Source organism: Ovis aries, chromosome 10, assembly GCF_016772045.2.
Source record: "Ovis aries strain OAR_USU_Benz2616 breed Rambouillet chromosome 10, ARS-UI_Ramb_v3.0, whole genome shotgun sequence".
NCBI lineage: Eukaryota > Metazoa > Chordata > Mammalia > Artiodactyla > Bovidae > Ovis > Ovis aries.
In genome coordinates, this window is record NC_056063.1 from 52,707,617 (window position 1) to 52,725,183 (window position 17,567).

At 44.5% G+C, this 17,567-nt stretch overlaps 1 protein-coding gene across 2 annotated transcripts; it reads left to right on the forward strand.

The window, feature by feature from the left end:
* The first annotated feature begins 5,890 nt into the window (after positions 1–5,890).
* Positions 5,891–16,689, forward strand: CLN5 (CLN5 intracellular trafficking protein). Of its 2 annotated transcripts, none has more exons than XM_027973500.3 (4): positions 5,891–6,133; positions 11,169–11,334; positions 12,232–12,457; positions 13,419–16,689. In XM_027973500.3, exons 1-4 carry the CDS (start codon positions 5,958–5,960, stop codon positions 13,481–13,483), a joined length of 633 nt encoding a protein of 210 aa, XP_027829301.1. In that variant the 5' UTR covers positions 5,891–5,957; the 3' UTR covers positions 13,484–16,689.
* The last annotated feature ends 878 nt before the right edge of the window (positions 16,690–17,567 follow it).

Consider the following 17,567-nt stretch of genomic DNA (forward strand, 5'->3'; position numbering starts at 1 on the left):
GAAAATTCTGAAAGAGATGGGAATACCAGATCATCTGACCTTCCTCTTGAGAAACCTATATGCAGGTCAGGAAGCAACAGACTGGACATGGAACAACAGACCGGTTCCAAATAGGAAAAGGAGAATGTCAAGGCTGTATATTGTCACCCTGCTTATTTAACTTCTATGCAGAGTACATCATGAAAAACACTGGGCTGGAAGAAGCACAAGCTGGAATCAATATTGCCAGGAGAAATATCAATAACCTCAGATATGCAGATGACACCACCCTTATGGCAGAAAGTGAAGAGGAACTAAAAGCCTCTTGATGAAAGTGAAAGAGTAGAGTGAAAAAGTTGGCTTAACATTCAGAAAACGAAGATCATGGCATCTGGTCTCATTCCTTCATGGCAAACAGATGGAGAAACAGTGGAAACAGTGGCAGGCTTTATTTTGGGGGGCTCCAAAATCACTGCAGATGGTGACTGCAGCCATGAAATTAAAAGACGCTTACTCCTTGGAAGAAAAGTTATGACGAACTTAGATGGCATATTAAACAGCAGAGGTGTTACTTTGTCAACAAAGGTCCATCTAGTCAAGGCTATGACTTTTCCAGTAGTCATGTATGGATGTGAGAGTTGGACTATAAAGAAAGCTGAGCACCAAAGAATTGATGCTTTTGAACTGTGGTGTTGCAGAAGACTCTTGAGAGTCCCCTGGACTGCAAGGAGATCCAACCAGTCAATCCTAAAGGAAATCAGTCCTGAGTATCCATTGGAAGGACTGATGTTGAAGCTGAAACTCCAATACTTTGGCCACCTAATATAACAAGCTGACTCATTTGAATAGATCCTGATGCTGGGAAAGACTGAAGGTGGGAGGAGAAGGGGACGACAGAGGATGAGATGGTTGGATGGCATCACCAACTCAATGAACATGAGTCTGAGGAAACTCCAGGAGTTGGTGATGGACAGGAAAGCCTGGCGTGCTGCAGTCCATGGGGTCACAAAAAGTCAGACGTGACTGAGCAACTGAACTGAACTGAAGACATGTACTATATACCCATTTCATAAGCTTTGAGGAGGGGCTGTAAATGATTTGATTAGCATCAAGATATTATGAAACCCTCATAATAAAATTGGTGCAGAAAATGAGTGTGTCCAGGGCAAAGGATCTTACCCTTTATGTTCCATGGACCTCTTTAGTAGCCTGGTTAAACCCCTTTTCAGATGAATGTGTTTTAGTATCTAAAATAATAGTAACACTGGATTTACAATATTCACACTGGATTATAAATGTCAGTGAGAAAACTAATCAACAATCTATCTAAGGGAGAAATGGAGAATCTTATTCAAGCCAAACTGAGGATTATCACCCAGAGACAGTCTCTCAGAGAGCTCTGAGAACTGTTTCAAAGAGCTAAGAAGGGGGGGAAGTCAGTATCTATGTGGTTCTGACAAAGTGGGTACGTGCAGTCAACCACATAGCTTGGCAGAAGGTTGCTGCTAGTCACGAGGAACAGATATCTTAGTTAATGGTTTTATGCTCTTCTAAGTATGGGAAGATGTAAGAATCAAGGCTCATAAAAATCTTTCTCTTGAAAACATCTAACTCTCTGAGGGCCAGTTCTATCAGTTTTCCCAGAGCACAAAGTGTCTTGTCCTGATCTTCACCCTGAATTCCTTTTAGGGCGTATCATAGGTCAGCAACTGCAGTGGCTAATAAAATGATTCTTATAGAACTGGATGGTGGGCAACATTATTTTCCAGTCCCTTCCCTTTCAGTCTTCATTTCAACCAAGGTTGGGGGGCATTTCATGACCAGTTTGTCCCAAGGTGCTAGGAATGCTCATCCCCAGGTCAGGAGAGGATTTCTTTAATAGCCAACTCAGTAAGCTGTTACTGAACTAGGTCCTTGGGGCTTCCCGGGTAGCTCAGAGGATAGAGAATCAGGTGTCCCCCATTCGATTCCTGTGTCAGGAAGCTGGCCTGGAGAAGGGATAGGCTACCCACTCCAGTATTCTCGAGTGGAGAATCCTCTTGTACAGAGGAGCCTGGCGGGCTCCATACAGTCCATGGGGTTGCCAAGAGTCGGACACAACTGAGCAACTAAGCACAGCACAGTGCAACCTTAGCCAAAAGCTTCTGGACTGACTGTTTTATCAGTGTGTCCTGGTCGGGGACATGGTGCCCTCTTGCTGCTTCTTCCCATATCTAGAGTTACACTATTACAAGCATTCATCTTATAGAACTGTATATGTGGTCAATCATTTCAAGTCACATATGCATTCATTGCATCTGAGCTTTAGTCACACTTTTGGTAATTCCAGAAACAATAATCTTGTAAAAGCGGTAGAAGAGTAACATAGCTAGTAACATTACGAAGTCTTAATAAGTATTTAAGCTAAGAACTTCCAACAGGTATGACTTAGAACCTCCCCTGGTCCTCTGAGCTGTCTGTTCTGCATTAATACCTATCTTTAAGACAGTGGCCTTGTACATGAAATTCACTAAAGATACCTGCATGTACGAAGCCAGTCGTGGGTCCTGTGACTCCTTACAGGACTGAGAAAGGAATGACACTCTCTGAGGAGTTACAACACGCCTGATGCCAGAAGAAAAATTGATGTTTGTGGTTACGCTGGGATTTCTTCCACTGGGGAGGTCTCATTAACACATAATGCGGTTGCACAGTACACACTGGTCAGGAAGGGAGGAGGCCTAAATGGGCAGGGAAAAAATTTATGTTTAAGTTATTCTTGTCTTGCCTTAAACTATGAATTTTTATTTCATCATAAGTGAGAAAGGAAAATTACCTTGGACTGTAAAAATTTGCTCTGCCATTCAGTAGCCTGGAATAAAAGGCTGGTAAAACCAGCTGCAAAATTAACATAAAACAATGTGTGTACATACTCAGTGGTGTCCAGCTCTTTGTGACTCCATGGGCTGTAGCCTGCCGGGCTCCTCTGTCTGTGAAATTTTCCAGGCAAGGCTACTGGAGTGGGTTGCCATTTCCTCCTTCAGAGGATCTTCCCGACTCAGGGATCAAACTCTTGTGTCTCTTACACTGGCAAGTGGATTCTTTACCACTGCGCCACTTGGGAAGCCCAGAACATAATATAAAATTTCTCCCCAGACACAGTAGAGCTGTAAAGTGTCATCACCACCTCCTGCTTTCTGACTCACTGAGAAAATTTGTTCTCTAAAATTAAAGACTTAGAGAGTTTTGGCTGTTGAAATTATATCAGTAAGAATAAAATATCCCACCTTTGTCTGAAGTTTCTCAGTCCCTTGACACAGAGAGGCAGCTTTTATTTACAACCTTTATAACCCAGGTGCAGAGCTCCCAGTCAGGGGCTTCTAGATACAAAAATTCCACCCCTATTTTAACTTCATAGTTTCCAAAGAAATAGAACCTCGGGTCCACTTTGTTGTCTAGATTGCACATTGATTCTGTGTTGACACACAGCCTTGCTTTGAGCCTACCAAAATACTGCTCACTTAGAATTTACCTAAAGGCCACACTACCTCAGAATCCTATAACTCTGTATTTCCTTTGTTTGGGGAGATGCCATGAAGTTCCTCTATGTACAATCTCCCACAATGCAATGATTAATAAATCTGATTTTACTAGACTACAGTACTGTTTCACTATTTTGATCTTAGGCTAACGGGAAACCCCAAGGCAACCCAGTTGAATTAAAATTCAGTCTATCTTTTGGGTTCTCAAAGTTTAAAAACCTCGAACTAGAGAGAAGTAACCAGTATGACGCGGGATGCGGCTACAACAATCTGGAAGTATCCTGGAAGCATCCCAGGGTACTGGAGTCATCGCTAAAAAGAACAGAAGGCAGAACCAGAGTAGAGCAGATGGGAGCTACCAAGAGGCTGAGTTAAGGTTGATAGGAGGAAATGGTTTCTCATCACTAGAGCTCCCTGACCTTGGAATGAAGAGACTGCACCTTCAAGAATCTCCCTTCAACCTGAAGCTTGTTCATTGCAGCTCTGGGAATTCCTGAGCAGGATGCAAAGTTCCACCTTGGCTCTCTGGTTGTCTAGTCTCTAACACTACAATGTTACTTCCAAGAACTGCTTCTTTTAGCTTTAAGCTCAAGTGCAGGCCCACGCAGAATGCTACAAGTGCCCTTCAAGTCCAACCGTACACATCTGCTTGCAGGGCTTGGATGAATTCCCTCTCATCTTAGCCAGGACTTTGGAGAACCCAGCTTAGCCTTGACGATTTTGAACTGGATGGTGGTATTTGGAGGAAGGTTAGCTTTGGCTACCTAAATGCTTGTGGAAGTGTTAGCCACTCAGCTGTGTTCCACTGTTTGGAACCCTGTAGACTTAGCCAGCCAGGCTTCTCTGTCCCTGGAATTCTCCAGGCAAGAATACAGGAGTGGGTAGCCATTCCCTTCTCTAGGGGATCCTCCTGACCCAGGAATTCCACCAGGGTCTTTACTGTCTGAGCCACCAGGGAAGCTTAGGCAAGTGTTAAAACGAAGCCTGAACTTCCCCAGAGCCCCCAACCTCCTGCAGCAACTGGGTGAAGGCGAGTGTGCGTGTGTATATGTGTGTGCGTGAGAGAGACAGAGAGGAGGTCAACAACTCCCATCAACCCCCACGAGTCCTGGGAGGCATGGGGAAACCAGTGACCCCACGCCACCCCATGAGCCATGGTGGTCACTCAGATCACTACAGTTCCCACATACCTTACAAACACTATGATGGATCTATCCTGTTGTAGAGGAAGGAAGGTGCTGGAAAGCCCGGTCTAAGTTCTGCAGGCCACCCTCTTGTAAAATGTGACTCTAAGTGCCATGTCTTTAATACTCCTATTAATAGACATAAACCAACCACCTCTGTGTATGAGAATAGGGGGCCGTGTATGAGGGCAGAGGAAGGGCAGTTGATCGCCAGAAGGGGAGTTGATCCTGTTGCTTTCCTGAGGCGGCTGAAGGGTCAAGGAAGACAGAGTGATGTGGACTCCTGTCCCCAACCAAAGTGGCAGAGCTACCCAGGAGGAACCCGCCTGGGAGGCGGGTGGGGCTGGACTGTGTCACAGCACTTAGCGGCGATAGCCCCGGCTGTGTGTCGTCAGTGTGGCCACTGGCATCACCAGATCCGTCGGGTTAGAACCAGTCACCGCGCCATCTCCGTTTTCCTCACTGCACTCACCTCCCCCAAATACTCTCCTTCACTCAGATGTCTGTTGTCACCTAGTCTGGGCCCTAAGGGATGAAGGGAAAGTGCGGCGCTCCCAGGGGGCAAAGAATCCACCTGCCAATGCAGGAGACACAAGAGTTCGATGCCTGGGTTGGGAAGATCCCCTGGTGAATGGAATGGCAATCCATTCTTGCCTGGAGAGTTCCATGGACAAAGGAGCCTGGTGGACTACAGTCCATGAGGTCACAAAGAGTCAGTCTCTCTCTCACACACACACACAGACACACATACCCCAGAGGAGCCCAAATCCCATGGACAGAGGAGCCTGGCGGACTACAGTCCCTGGGATAACAAAGAGTCAGACAGACAGACACACCCAAAGGAGCCCAAAGCTGGCTTTTCTGTGCTTTTGCTTTTCGTGGTGGTTGTTGGGAGCAGACGCTCCAAAGGAGCGCAGCCGTGAGGCCAGGAGAACTCGGTATTACAGTCAGTCAGAGAAAAACGGTTCCTGTTCGGGCTGCTCAGGGGAGCTGGACCGGAGCACCTTCCGGGTCGGCCAAGTCCGGAAGCCGCCCCCGCGCAGGGCGCCAGGCAGGAGCAGAGCCTCGGCGGCCCCGACACCCTGCGCTGGGTTCCCCTGCGCTCGCGGAGGCGGCGGAAGCCGCGGGGACCGAGCCCTCCGCCCGGGCGCGCCAGGCAGGGGCGGGGCCGCGGGCGGACCGCCGCCCGGGTCCCGAGTTCTGCGCATGCTCGGCTCGCTGGCCCTCCGCGGTCTCGGGGCTGGGGAGCGCCGCCCGCAGCGGGAGCCGGCACATGGCGCAGGCGGGGGGTGCCGGTGCGGGGGCCTGGGGTCGGCGGGGCGCGGGCGCAGGTGCGGGCCTGGAGCGCGCGCCTTGGCGCTGGGCCCCCGCGCTGCTCTGGCTGGCGGCGGCGACGGCGGCGACGGCGGCGGGCGACCCCTCCCGGCGCCAGTGGCCGGTGCCCTACAAGTGAGTGCGCGGCTGGACGGGGCGGGCGCGCGCGCGCGCGGCCGAGGTTTTCTGTCCAAAGTGCGTGGGGGCGGTGGCGGGGAGGAGTTGCGTCCAGGTCGCGTGATCGTGCCGGGGAGGCGCGGCGAGGAGCGAAGTGGAGTTCCTGGGGCGCGGCTGTTTGTTGCACGATGCCCTGGGGTCTTTCTTCCTCCCGGGGCCGTTGAGCCAGTTCCAAGGTGACTGTCCTGAATCGTGGGGGAAAAGGGACTAATGTTATTTCGTTGTGTGATTTTCGGTACAAATCGCTGACAATTTGAATAGTTTGGGGAGACTTAATAATGTATTTTCTATCGTGTCAGGTCCTGTCATTAGTTATCGTGAGTGCGTAACATTTGCACTCCCAGTTACCAGTTAACCTAGCTCTTGGGACTTCCCGTTTTCAGCACTCAAAGTTGGGTATCTAGGGAATCCCCTCGCCACGTCCTGTCCCCCCACCTCCTGGGTGAGTGGCCTCGACTGTCCACAGTCTTCAGCCAGGAGGTATAGGTCGCTGGTGTTATGCTGTGGATGCGGAGATGTAGGAACTGTGTTTGAGCCTTTGAACTAGAACAGTATTTACGTAGCCTAATTATCAGAGGTCGCTAAGCAGAGAAAAGGAAGATAAAGTGTCAACATCAGGCAGGGGAAAACCTAGCAGCTTTTGAAAATGCACACCCCTTTCGGATGAAAATAGCGAGTTGGCAGGCAGGATAGCCTGGTCCTGGTCGCGAGCGAGTTCTAGGCTCTGACCGCAGCAGATCGAGTCAGGCCCCGTCATCACTAGCTGTGTGATCTTGGGAAAGTCGCTCAGGATCTCTGTGCGCACATATCCTGAGTCAGAAAGTAGGAATAGTAGTTACTTCAGGTTTCATTGTGGTGGTTAAATCTAGTAAAGGCCAGCCAGCATTTCAGACCTGATAACAGTATTAGTGTATTCTGCCCGCTGAATGGCTTGCTGGGCCTTCTTTTGCTTGATATTCAGGAAGAGAGAAGTTTGAAGCTGGTTTTCTTGAAAATGTTATTAACAACAAAGTGTTCCCCCCAAAGTAAAAATATAATATTCAGTAAAACAAAGAAGAGAGTGAAATCCAAAACTACTTGATTTACATTTAAAAGTTTGAAATGTTAAGCATGTGCCTTCATTTACCCCCATAATAAAATTTTAATTTTATTATGTTCACACTTAAATTATACTTTTGAAATTACCATTGACCTAAATTTGATTTTGCTGTAAGCAGATGAAATTTATGTATAGTTAACTATTCATTTTTAAATCAGGTAAGCACCTGTAAAACAGGTAAAATTTTAGGTGAGTTTTTAATATTTTTGTCTAAATCAAGATTTAAACTTTTTAAGTTATAGACATTTTTGTTGATGTGTGCCTGCTGCTGCTGCTGCTAAGTCGCTTCAGTCGTGTCTGACTCTGTGTGACCCCATAGACAGCAGCCCACCAGGCTTCCCCGTCCCTGGGATTCTCCAGGCAAGAACACTAGAGTGGGTTGCCATTTCCTTCTCCAATGCATGAAACTGAAAAGTGAAAGTGAAGTCACTCAGTCGTGTCCGACTCTAGCAACCCCACAGACTGCAGCCCACCAGGCTCCTCCGTCCATGGGACTCTCCAGGCAAAAGTACTGGAGTGGGGTGCCATTTGTTGATGTGTTAGGATTGATTTCACAAAAAATCTGGGAACTTCTCTGGAAGTCCAGTGGTTAAGACTTCACCTTCCAAGGCAGGGATGCTGGTTCGATCCCTGGTCAGGGATCTGTGATCCCACATGCCTCACAGCCAACAAACAAAACATAAAACTGAAGCAATATTGTAACAAATTCAGTAGACTTAAATAAATAAGTAAATAAATAAATAAATGATCCACATTAAAAAAAAAAACAAAAACCCAAAACAGTAGGTCTAGCTAGGGCCCCAGAGATCTAGGATTCTTAGAGGACAGATGAAGTGAAGTGAAAGTAGCTCAGTTGTGTCCGACTCTTTGTGACCCCATGGACTATACAGTCCATGGAATTCTCCAAGCAAGAATACTGGAGTGGGTAGCCTTTCTCTTCTCCAGGGGATCTTCCCAACCCAGGGATCAAACCCAGGTTTCCCACACTGCAAGTGGATTATTTACCAGCTGAGCCACAGTGGAAGCCCAAGAATACTCAAGTGGGTAGCCTATCCCTTCTCCACCAGATCTTCCCAACAAGGAATTAAACTAGGGTCTCCTGCATTGCAGCCGGATTCTTTACCAACTGAGCTATCAGGGAAGCCCATAGAGGGCAGATAGCAGCTTGTTTCTCCCTTTCCTCTCTCTCCCCAGTGCTAGGTATGAAAGGAGTGAGCTCCTGCTGATCTCGATTCACTGTAGCCCTCCAGCCGCTACTGCCATGGCCCTCTCAGGGCCCTTCTTGATGCATAACATGACCTCCACTGACCTCAGCCTTAACTTGGCTTCCCTCCCCACCCTCTTCTAATTCATAAAATAAGGTTTATTTTGGAGCAAATTCAGTTATATCACACCTGCTACTTCAGATCCTTTAAGCTGCTTCCTGGGCTCAATCCTCCCCAGTTGTGTGACTCTAGGGGGGGTCTTCACAGTGTCCAGGCAAACCTAGTTGTATTGCACTTCTCAGATACTGTGTTTTCTACAAACTGAAGATTTGTGACAACCTTGTGTTGTCAGATTTTTTTTTTTAAGCAGTAAAGTATTTTTTAATTAAGGTATGTATGTCTTTTGTAGACATAATACTGTTACATGCTTAACAGACCACAGTATAATATAAGCATGATTTTTATATGCACTGGGCTGGGAAACTAAAAAATTCCAGTGACTCACTTATAACATTATTTAACGTACTGTGGTGGTCTGGAAGCGAACCCACACCATCTCCGAGGTGTTCCTGAATTAGCTCAGAAAGACCGTCCCTGCCTCCACTTGCTCTCACCACTCCTGCCTCGAATCTTGAATTCCAGTCTTAAAACTACTCAGCGGCTCAGTGGTAAAGACTCTGCCTGCCACTCAGGAGCCACAGGAGACATGGGTTTGATCCCTGGGTCAGGAAGATCCCCTGGAGGAGGGCATGGCAACCCACTCCAGTATTCTTGCATGGAGAATTCCATGGACAAAGGAGCCTGGTGGGCTACAGTCCATGGCGTTGCAGGGTCGGCTGCAACTGAGCACGCACAGATCCTGCTGCCCTTCATTACTTGTTTAATGTCTTGCCAGCTGTTACTCCCCTTGAGTAGTTCAGTTCAGTTCTGTCGCTCAGTCGTGTCCGACTCTTTGTGACCCCATGAATCGCAGCACGCCAGGCCTCCCTGTCCATCACCATCTCCCAGAGTTCACTCAGACTCACGTCCATCGAGTCAGTGATACCATCCAGCCATCTCATCCTGGGTTGTCCCCTTCTCCTCCTGCCCCCAATCCCTCCCAGCATCAGAGTCCTTTCCAATGAGTCAACTCTTCCCATGAGGTGGCCAAAGTACTGGAGTTTCAGCTTTAGCATCATTCCTTCCAAAGAAATCCCAGGGTTGATCTCCTTCAGAATGGACTGGTTGGATCTCCTTGCAGTCCAAGGGACCCTCAAGAGTCTTCTCCAACACCACAGTTAAAATGCATCAGTTCTTCGGCGCTCAGCCTTCTTCACAGTCCAACTCTCACATCCATACATGACCACAGGAAAAACCATAGCCTTGACTAGACGGACCTTAGTCGGCAAAGTAATGTCTCTGCTTTTGAATATACTATCTAGGTTGGTCATAACTTTTCTTCCAAGGAGCAAGCATCTTTTAACTTAATGGCTGCAGTCACCATCTGCAGTGATTTTGGAGCCCCAAAAATTGAAGTCTGCCACTGTTTCCACTGTTTCCCCATCTATTTCCCATGAAGTGATGGGACCAGATGCCAAGATCTTCGCTTTCTGAATGTTGAGCTTTAAGCCAACTTTTTCACTCTCTTTCACTTTCATCAAGACGCTTTTTAGCTCCTCTTCACTTTCTGCCATAAGGGTGGTGTCATCTGCATATCTGAGGTTATTGATATTTCTCCTGGCAATCTTGATTCCAGCTTGTGTTTCTTCCAGCCCAGCGTTTCTCATGATGTACTCTACATATAAATTAAATAAGCAGGGTGACAATATACAGCCTTGACGTACTCCTTTCCCTATTTGGAACCAGTCTGTTGTTCCATGTCCAGTTCTAACTGTTGCTTCCTGACCTGCATACAGATTTCTCAAGAGGCAGGTTAGGTGGTCTGGTGTTCCCATCTCTCTCAGAATTTTCCACAGTAAGAATAGCATTTTATGTTTTGTTTCCCTCTTTCCTAGTATAATAGTAGATCCTCAATAAATATTGAAGGAATCCCTCCCTATAGACTGTGTGCTCAGTCGTGTCTGACTCTTTGCAACCCCACGAATTGTAGCCCACCAGGCTCCTCTGTACATGAGATTTCCCAAGCAAGAATATTAGAGCAGGTTGCCATTTCCTTCTCCAGGGGGTCTTCCTGACCCAAGGATTGAACCCGCATTTCTTGCATTTGTTTCCCTCCTTCCTACCATAATATATTCCTAGTATGATACTCAATAAATATTGAAGGAAATGCTGGCAGATTCTTAATAGAAAATACATTCTATTTAATAATGATAGTTTTTGAATAATGTTAACATATAGAATGTTTGGGAAATTAAATAACATTGAAAACTACTCTTTTATTCAGGAAATATGTCTACTAAATAAGATGTAGAGGTATAAACATTTCAGATATGGTCCTTGTCTTCAGAATTCTCACAGTGGGAGCAGGGAACTGGGAAGCAGGCAATTATCAGTGCTTTTAATGTATCATTTGCTATTAAAGACTCATTGGAGTTTGTTCATAGGATAACAAATGTCTATTTATGCACTATGGGCAGAATTTTGGATATTTTTTCTAAAAATGTTACAGTGAAATTAAGATCTGGATTCTAAGATCTGTGAGAACCAAATTCCTCTTGGAGTGTAAGTTGATTTTTTTTTTCTTCATTAGACGCTTCTCCTTCCGTCCGGAACCAGATCCTTATTGTCAAGCTAAATATACTTTCTGTCCCACTGGCTCCCCTATACCAGTGATGAAGGATGACGATGTCATTGAAGTCTTTCGATTACAAGCCCCAGTGTGGGAATTTAAATATGGAGACCTCCTGGGACACTTGGTAAGGTTGCATCTTGATCTTATAACTTAAGTGATTTGATTAAGTGGATTTGAGGGAATAATCACTATTCAAAGGACTGGTTTTAGAGTATGTTCTTTGGTGTTCCTCTTCAGTTCAGTTCAGTCACTCAGTCATGTCCAACTCTTTGACCCCAAGGACTGCAGCACACTAGGCTTCCCTGTCCATCACCAACTCCTGGAGCTTGCTGAAACTTGTGTCCATCCACTCAGTGATGCCATCCAACCATCTCATTCTCTGTCATCCCCTTCTCCTCCTGCCTTCAGTCTTTCCCAGCATCAGGGTCTTTCCCAATGAGTCAGTTCTTCACGTCTATGGCCTAAGTTCCTCTTCACAGATTTAAAATGAGCAGTCCAGAAAACACCAGGTTTTATGATGCTGACAGTAATCGATGCAGTTGCTTTCATCCCTTTTGATATTCTGAACCCAAACCCAATTCCTGTACCCAGATCCTAGAAAGAAGGAAAGGAGGAAGCCCAGAAAGGGAACAGGGCACGTAGGAGTCACTTCATGCCCAGGGCCTGTTGTGCACACGTTTCCTGGGTTAGCTCACCATCTGAGCTTCTCATCACCTGAGAGCTACACAGAGTTCGAGAGTCTGTGGCGTGGAGACTTCTCTTACTCATTCTAAGCCGTAAGGAGATTCTGAACATCGGCACATAGCATGCAGTCTTCCTGAGATGAGCCGCAGTGGCCAAAACCAGAGTGGATGAGGGCAGGGAGTTAGAGGAGCCATGAAGTGGATGTGAGAATAGCAGTAGGGAAGGGAAACAGTTGTAATACTCTGTATGCACTTCTGGTATTGCTTTTTCTCTTGTCTGGCTCCTGAACCAGTGGTTACTTCCCAAATGCTTTTATACATATATGACCTTTCCACAGAAAATCATGCATGATGCCATTGGATTCAGGAGTACTTTAACGGAGAAGAACTACACGATGGAATGGTATGAACTCTTCCAACTTGGAAACTGCACGTTTCCCCATCTCCGACCTGAAATGAATGCCCCTTTCTGGTGTAATCAGGGAGCTGCCTGCTTTTTTGAAGGGATTGATGATAATCACTGGAAGGAAAATGGGACGTTAGTTCTAGTAGCAACCATATCAGGTAAGTTTCAAAAATATGGCAGAATTAGATGATTGAATCAGTATCCGAGTGACAGAAATGACTTTCATTGAGGCCTCTCAATAATGTTCTGCTCTTTAGAGGTCAACTTATAAAATACATTTCCTGAACTACTAACCTTTGACCCTATTATTCATGCAAATCTTTAACTTATCATGTCTACAGATACGATATCTTCCCTATTGTCATCATAAAAATAAATGCAAAGAAACTTCGTACAAATTGGACTTTCTAAAAAAAAATAATGGAGTTTAAATCTCTTAAGAGGTGACCACTAGTTTGTTCTCTGAATCTATGGGTCTGTTTTTTTTTGTTTGTTTTGTTTATTCTACATACCATATGAAGTCATATGGTAATTTGCCTTCCTCTGTCTGACTTACTCAATAAACATAGTATCCTCTAGGTCCATCCATGTTGTCACAAATGGCAAGATTTCATTCTTTTTTATGGCTGAATCATATTCTATTGTATGTATAAGCCACATTTTCCTTAATCATTCATCCCTTGATGGAAACTTGCATTACTTCCTTGACGATTGTAAATAATGCTGCCATAAATTTAGGGGTACTTGTGTCTTTTCAAGTTGGTGTTTTCTCTTTGTTTGGGTAAGTACCCAGGAGTGACTGTTTTGCATAGAAGCTGCACCAATTTACATTCCCATCTACAGCACCTGAGGCTTTCCTTTTCTCCACATCCTCACCAACACTTGTTGTCTGATGGCTTTTTTGATGATTCTGACAGGTGAGAGGTAACATCTCATTGTGGTTCTGGTTTGCAGTATTGCTGTCTTTTAAATGTAATTTGGGACTCTTAATTATGTATCGTGCTGGTTTTTTTTCCTATTTTCTAATTGATGTGCCCCAAACCACCCCAATCATATAAAAGTCCATTTCTCTTTTAACAGTGTTCAGCATGATAAATGACTCCCCTTCTTTCATTCCAGGCCAGCTCACATCTCTCCTTTCTCCGTATCCACCTACCTCATTATCTGCAAAATCTTCCTTCTGACATCACAGTATGACGATATGGACAAGTGCTCATTGTTTATTCTGTAGAAGAGTCTGTAATATGCTGGCACTTAAATCTTTTGTTATTCATCTGCCTTGTGATTAATCCTGTTCGTTGACCTGTTTTCATGTTACCAAATAGTGTTTTGAAGTATTCTTATCTCTTCATCACAAGTAGTGGCTTTTCAGAGTTGGAGAACGCTAAGAACAGTATCCTCAGTTCTAAGAAAAGAGAATTTATATTATTCTACAAGTTTAATTCCATACAGTTGATAAAAGGAGCCACTCTATCCTATAGGGCTTGAATTGATTTTATGGACTCAAGCTGGAGTAACCTAAGAAAGTCACAAACAGTGACAAAGTGAAATGTTGGGATCATGCTGTTTTAGTCTCAGATGAGGTTGTAACCATGCAGAGTATAGTATTTTGATAACATTTGGAGAGATCCCTCTGGTCTGATAGAAGGTGGTAGGAGAGAGTGTTAGCCATCCTGGAGTCTATATAATCCATGAATTTGGTCAAAACTATTTCCAGTTTAGTTGATTCATTGGAAGAATCTGTGTGGTGGGTAGAAAGATTGTAAGCAGACACCCAATAGTCGCAAGTACAGGGAGAAAGGGGAGATGCTAGATATTCAAGGTAAATGGGGTATGGGGTTCCTTCTCAAGGAGCCATTCCTTGGACAGCAAATTCATATCCTGTGCATACTTTGTTTTGCATAAAAAAGCTTCATGTTTCACCCTCCTCGGTTCTTCATACACGGTCTTGGCCCCATTCACTCATTCCTTTTCTACAGTTTTTCCCTTGCTTCCTTTTACTCTTTTGCTTCTGAATCTAAGATTTGTTGAGCCGAGCAGAAAACGAGGGCTTCAGCATGTATATAATTTAGCTTTTGACTATAGCTTAAACAGTTACAGAATCTGTATTTTTTTATACACTTTGTTATGTCTAATGTTTATAGTTCAGAGGTATCTTGTGCCTTGAAAAATGAAACAAAAAAATTGGCTGAACATGGATTCTTGTTGTAAGATGTAGGTTTGGGAAATTGAGAAACTGTTGTTTATTCAGGTACGTATGGCCTAAATCTGGTTAGAACATTTTACTTAAAACTAACATGATCAGCTTTAATTATGTTCACATAATTTTTGTTTTGTTTTTAACTAGGAGGCATGTTTAACAAAATGGCAAAGTGGGTAAAACAGGACAATGAAACAGGGATTTATTATGAGACATGGACTGTCCAAGCCAGCCCGAAAAAGGAGGCAGAGAAATGGTTTGAATCCTACGACTGCTCCAAATTTGTGTTAAGGACCTATGAGAAATTGGCTGAACTTGGAGCAGACTTCAAGAAGATAGAAACCAACTATACAAGGATATTTCTTTACAGTGGAGAACCTACTTATCTGGGAAATGAAACATCTGTTTTTGGGCCAACAGGAAACAAGACTCTTGCTTTAGCTATAAAAAAATTTTATTACCCTTTCAAACCACATTTGTCAACTAAAGAATTTCTGTTGAGTCTCTTGCAAATTTTTGATGCAGTGGTTATACACAGAGAGTTCTATTTGTTTTATAATTTTGAATATTGGTTTTTACCTATGAAATCCCCTTTTATTAAAATAACATATGAAGAAATCCCTTTACCTAACAGAAAAAACAGAACACTCTCTGGTTTATAAAACCTTAATTCTACTGCTTTTCTTTCTACCAGCACATCAGTTTTTCAGGGAGTGGTTTTACAAGTGTGGGATTTCTTAGGCCTTTCTTCCTTGGGGCAGAAAGCTAACATACTTATGGGGAGCATTGCTTGCATAATGGTACCTCAAGAATTTTTGGAAAGCGGTAAACTCTTACTGTGTTGGCCAAAGTGAACCCATGAGGTGATCTGGATTTCAATCTCCAAGCCTTCGTTCATATGAGAATTATATCACGTCAGATATAAAGGATCTTTGGACTCAATGTTCCATTGTGGGTATGGTGTGCTGAGGCTTAAATTAAAATACCTTTGGTGACATTCTCATGGTGGAAGCTACTTTTTCAAGGTATGATGGTTACGCATTTTCTCATTTAAGTACGTTTTGGTAGTTTTAACGGACTTTATAGCCTTTTTAACTTCAGGAACCAGGTCTTGCAGTTTGATTTTGTTGTATTCACTTACCTTTAAAGCGTAATTTGGACACCATAGCTGGAGCGGTCGTGTGTCCAGATGCGGTAAAATCAGTGGTAAAGAGCACAGGTTTCCACCTAACGTTTCAGAACTAGCCAGTAACCAGCAATTTGTGACTTAAGCAACTTAACATTTCCTAACGTCAGTTTCCTCATCTCTAAAGCGATGTTAGGACTGTTACAAAGATTGAAGCCATGTATAGTTTGGTCTAGTGAGGCCCCAATAAGTGGTTAACTGTAATGATTAACCAAAGAAACTGCCATCACTGATCTTGTCTAATGTTTACATGCCAGCCTCTCCTGACTTTGTAACAACCACTTAGCCTTTGAACTGGCAGCTTAGTGCTTCTGCAGTTCTTCAAACATACAGGTCATGGGAGCAGCTGACTGCAAGTTATGTCCGGGTGAATAGGCACACTCTTAACTCCTCACTGCTTCACAGTCCTTCTGCCACACACTAAAGATACAGCAATAGATGGAGGTACACTTCCCAGAGAGAGGGCAGGTTTTTGTCAGGGATCACCAAGTAGCTGTGCTTCTCTTAGGGCCATCAAACAAGGTTTCAAGGTCCTTAAAGTGGTTGATGATCAACTGAACACCTTATTTCTCTCCATGGGAAAAAATACTAGTCAGTAAAATGATGCAGAGATCAGAGGAAACTGTCTGCATTTAATATTTAAATGTACCAGTCCTATTCCATTTCTGCCCACATTTGAGTGCTTCCCAAGAGGTTAGCACACTGAGTTTTCATAAAAAGCCTAAGCATAGGTACTGTTTACATGATTCAAATGAGGAAACAGACCTTTCCACAGCTACCCAACTAGTGGTAATGGAGCCTCATTTTGAACCAGGTTCTGCTGACCGAATGGGATGCAGTCAAGCAGGGTTTTTCAGTGCTCCTCAAAGTGTGGTCCTCAGACCAAGGCCTGGACCAAATGTGACTCACCCCATGTGTTACTGGTCTGTGAGGACGTACTCTGAAAGCAACTTAGACTAATTTTGTTTCTGTTGAATCTTAATAAAAAAAAAATGGAGCTTGTACTTTGTCTTTGCTTTTCTTTCACTTGCCTAGGAATTCATAAGTTGTCTTCAAAACTAGAGGCACTGAAACACAGTCTGAAAACAAAAACCCAGCCCTTTAGCACAAGTAGCTCAAGAAGCACCACACCATTTTGCTGATGCCTGCTGCAGGGAGGGCATCTTACCCACGTGGACACACAGAACTTGCTCTCACTACCTCCATCCAGCCGACTCATGTTAATAGCATAAAACATTTCTCATTACTTTTGCCTCTAACCTGCTGGATGTCTTCAGAATGTGTCCTAAGAAAACTTGGACTCTGCACTATCACCATCTAGTGGCTAAAAGCAGTCAATGTCAGCTTCTACAGACTTCTCAGGAAAACTGCTCTGGGAAACTGTTTTGGACTTCTAGAACTGCACTGGGGTAACAAGCAGAAACTGCTGTGCCAGGTTTGTGGTAACTGTCAATCAGAGAACTTCGCTGCAAAAACAAAGCAGCACATCCGTACCTGGGACTTGAATGCAAGATTCTAACAGTTACATTGCTTCCCTAGTGGCTCAGATGGTAAAGGATCTACCAGCAATGCAGGAGACCCAGGTTCAATCCCTGGGTTGGGGAAGATGCCCTGGAGAAGGAAACAGCAACCCACTCCATTATTCTTGCCTGGAGAATCCCATGGAGAAGCCTGGCAGGCTGCTTACAGTCCATAGGGTCTCAAAGAGTGAAACACGACTGAGCAACTGACACACACAAAAAGCATTCACAGGTTTTCTAAGAATACTAAGTGGAGAAATTCTATGAAAGTGACATATAGACTCAGGTGACTGTAACAGACTACAGCATTCATGTTAAGTACTGCTGAAGAATTTATCAGACCTGCCAACTATGCTTAGAAG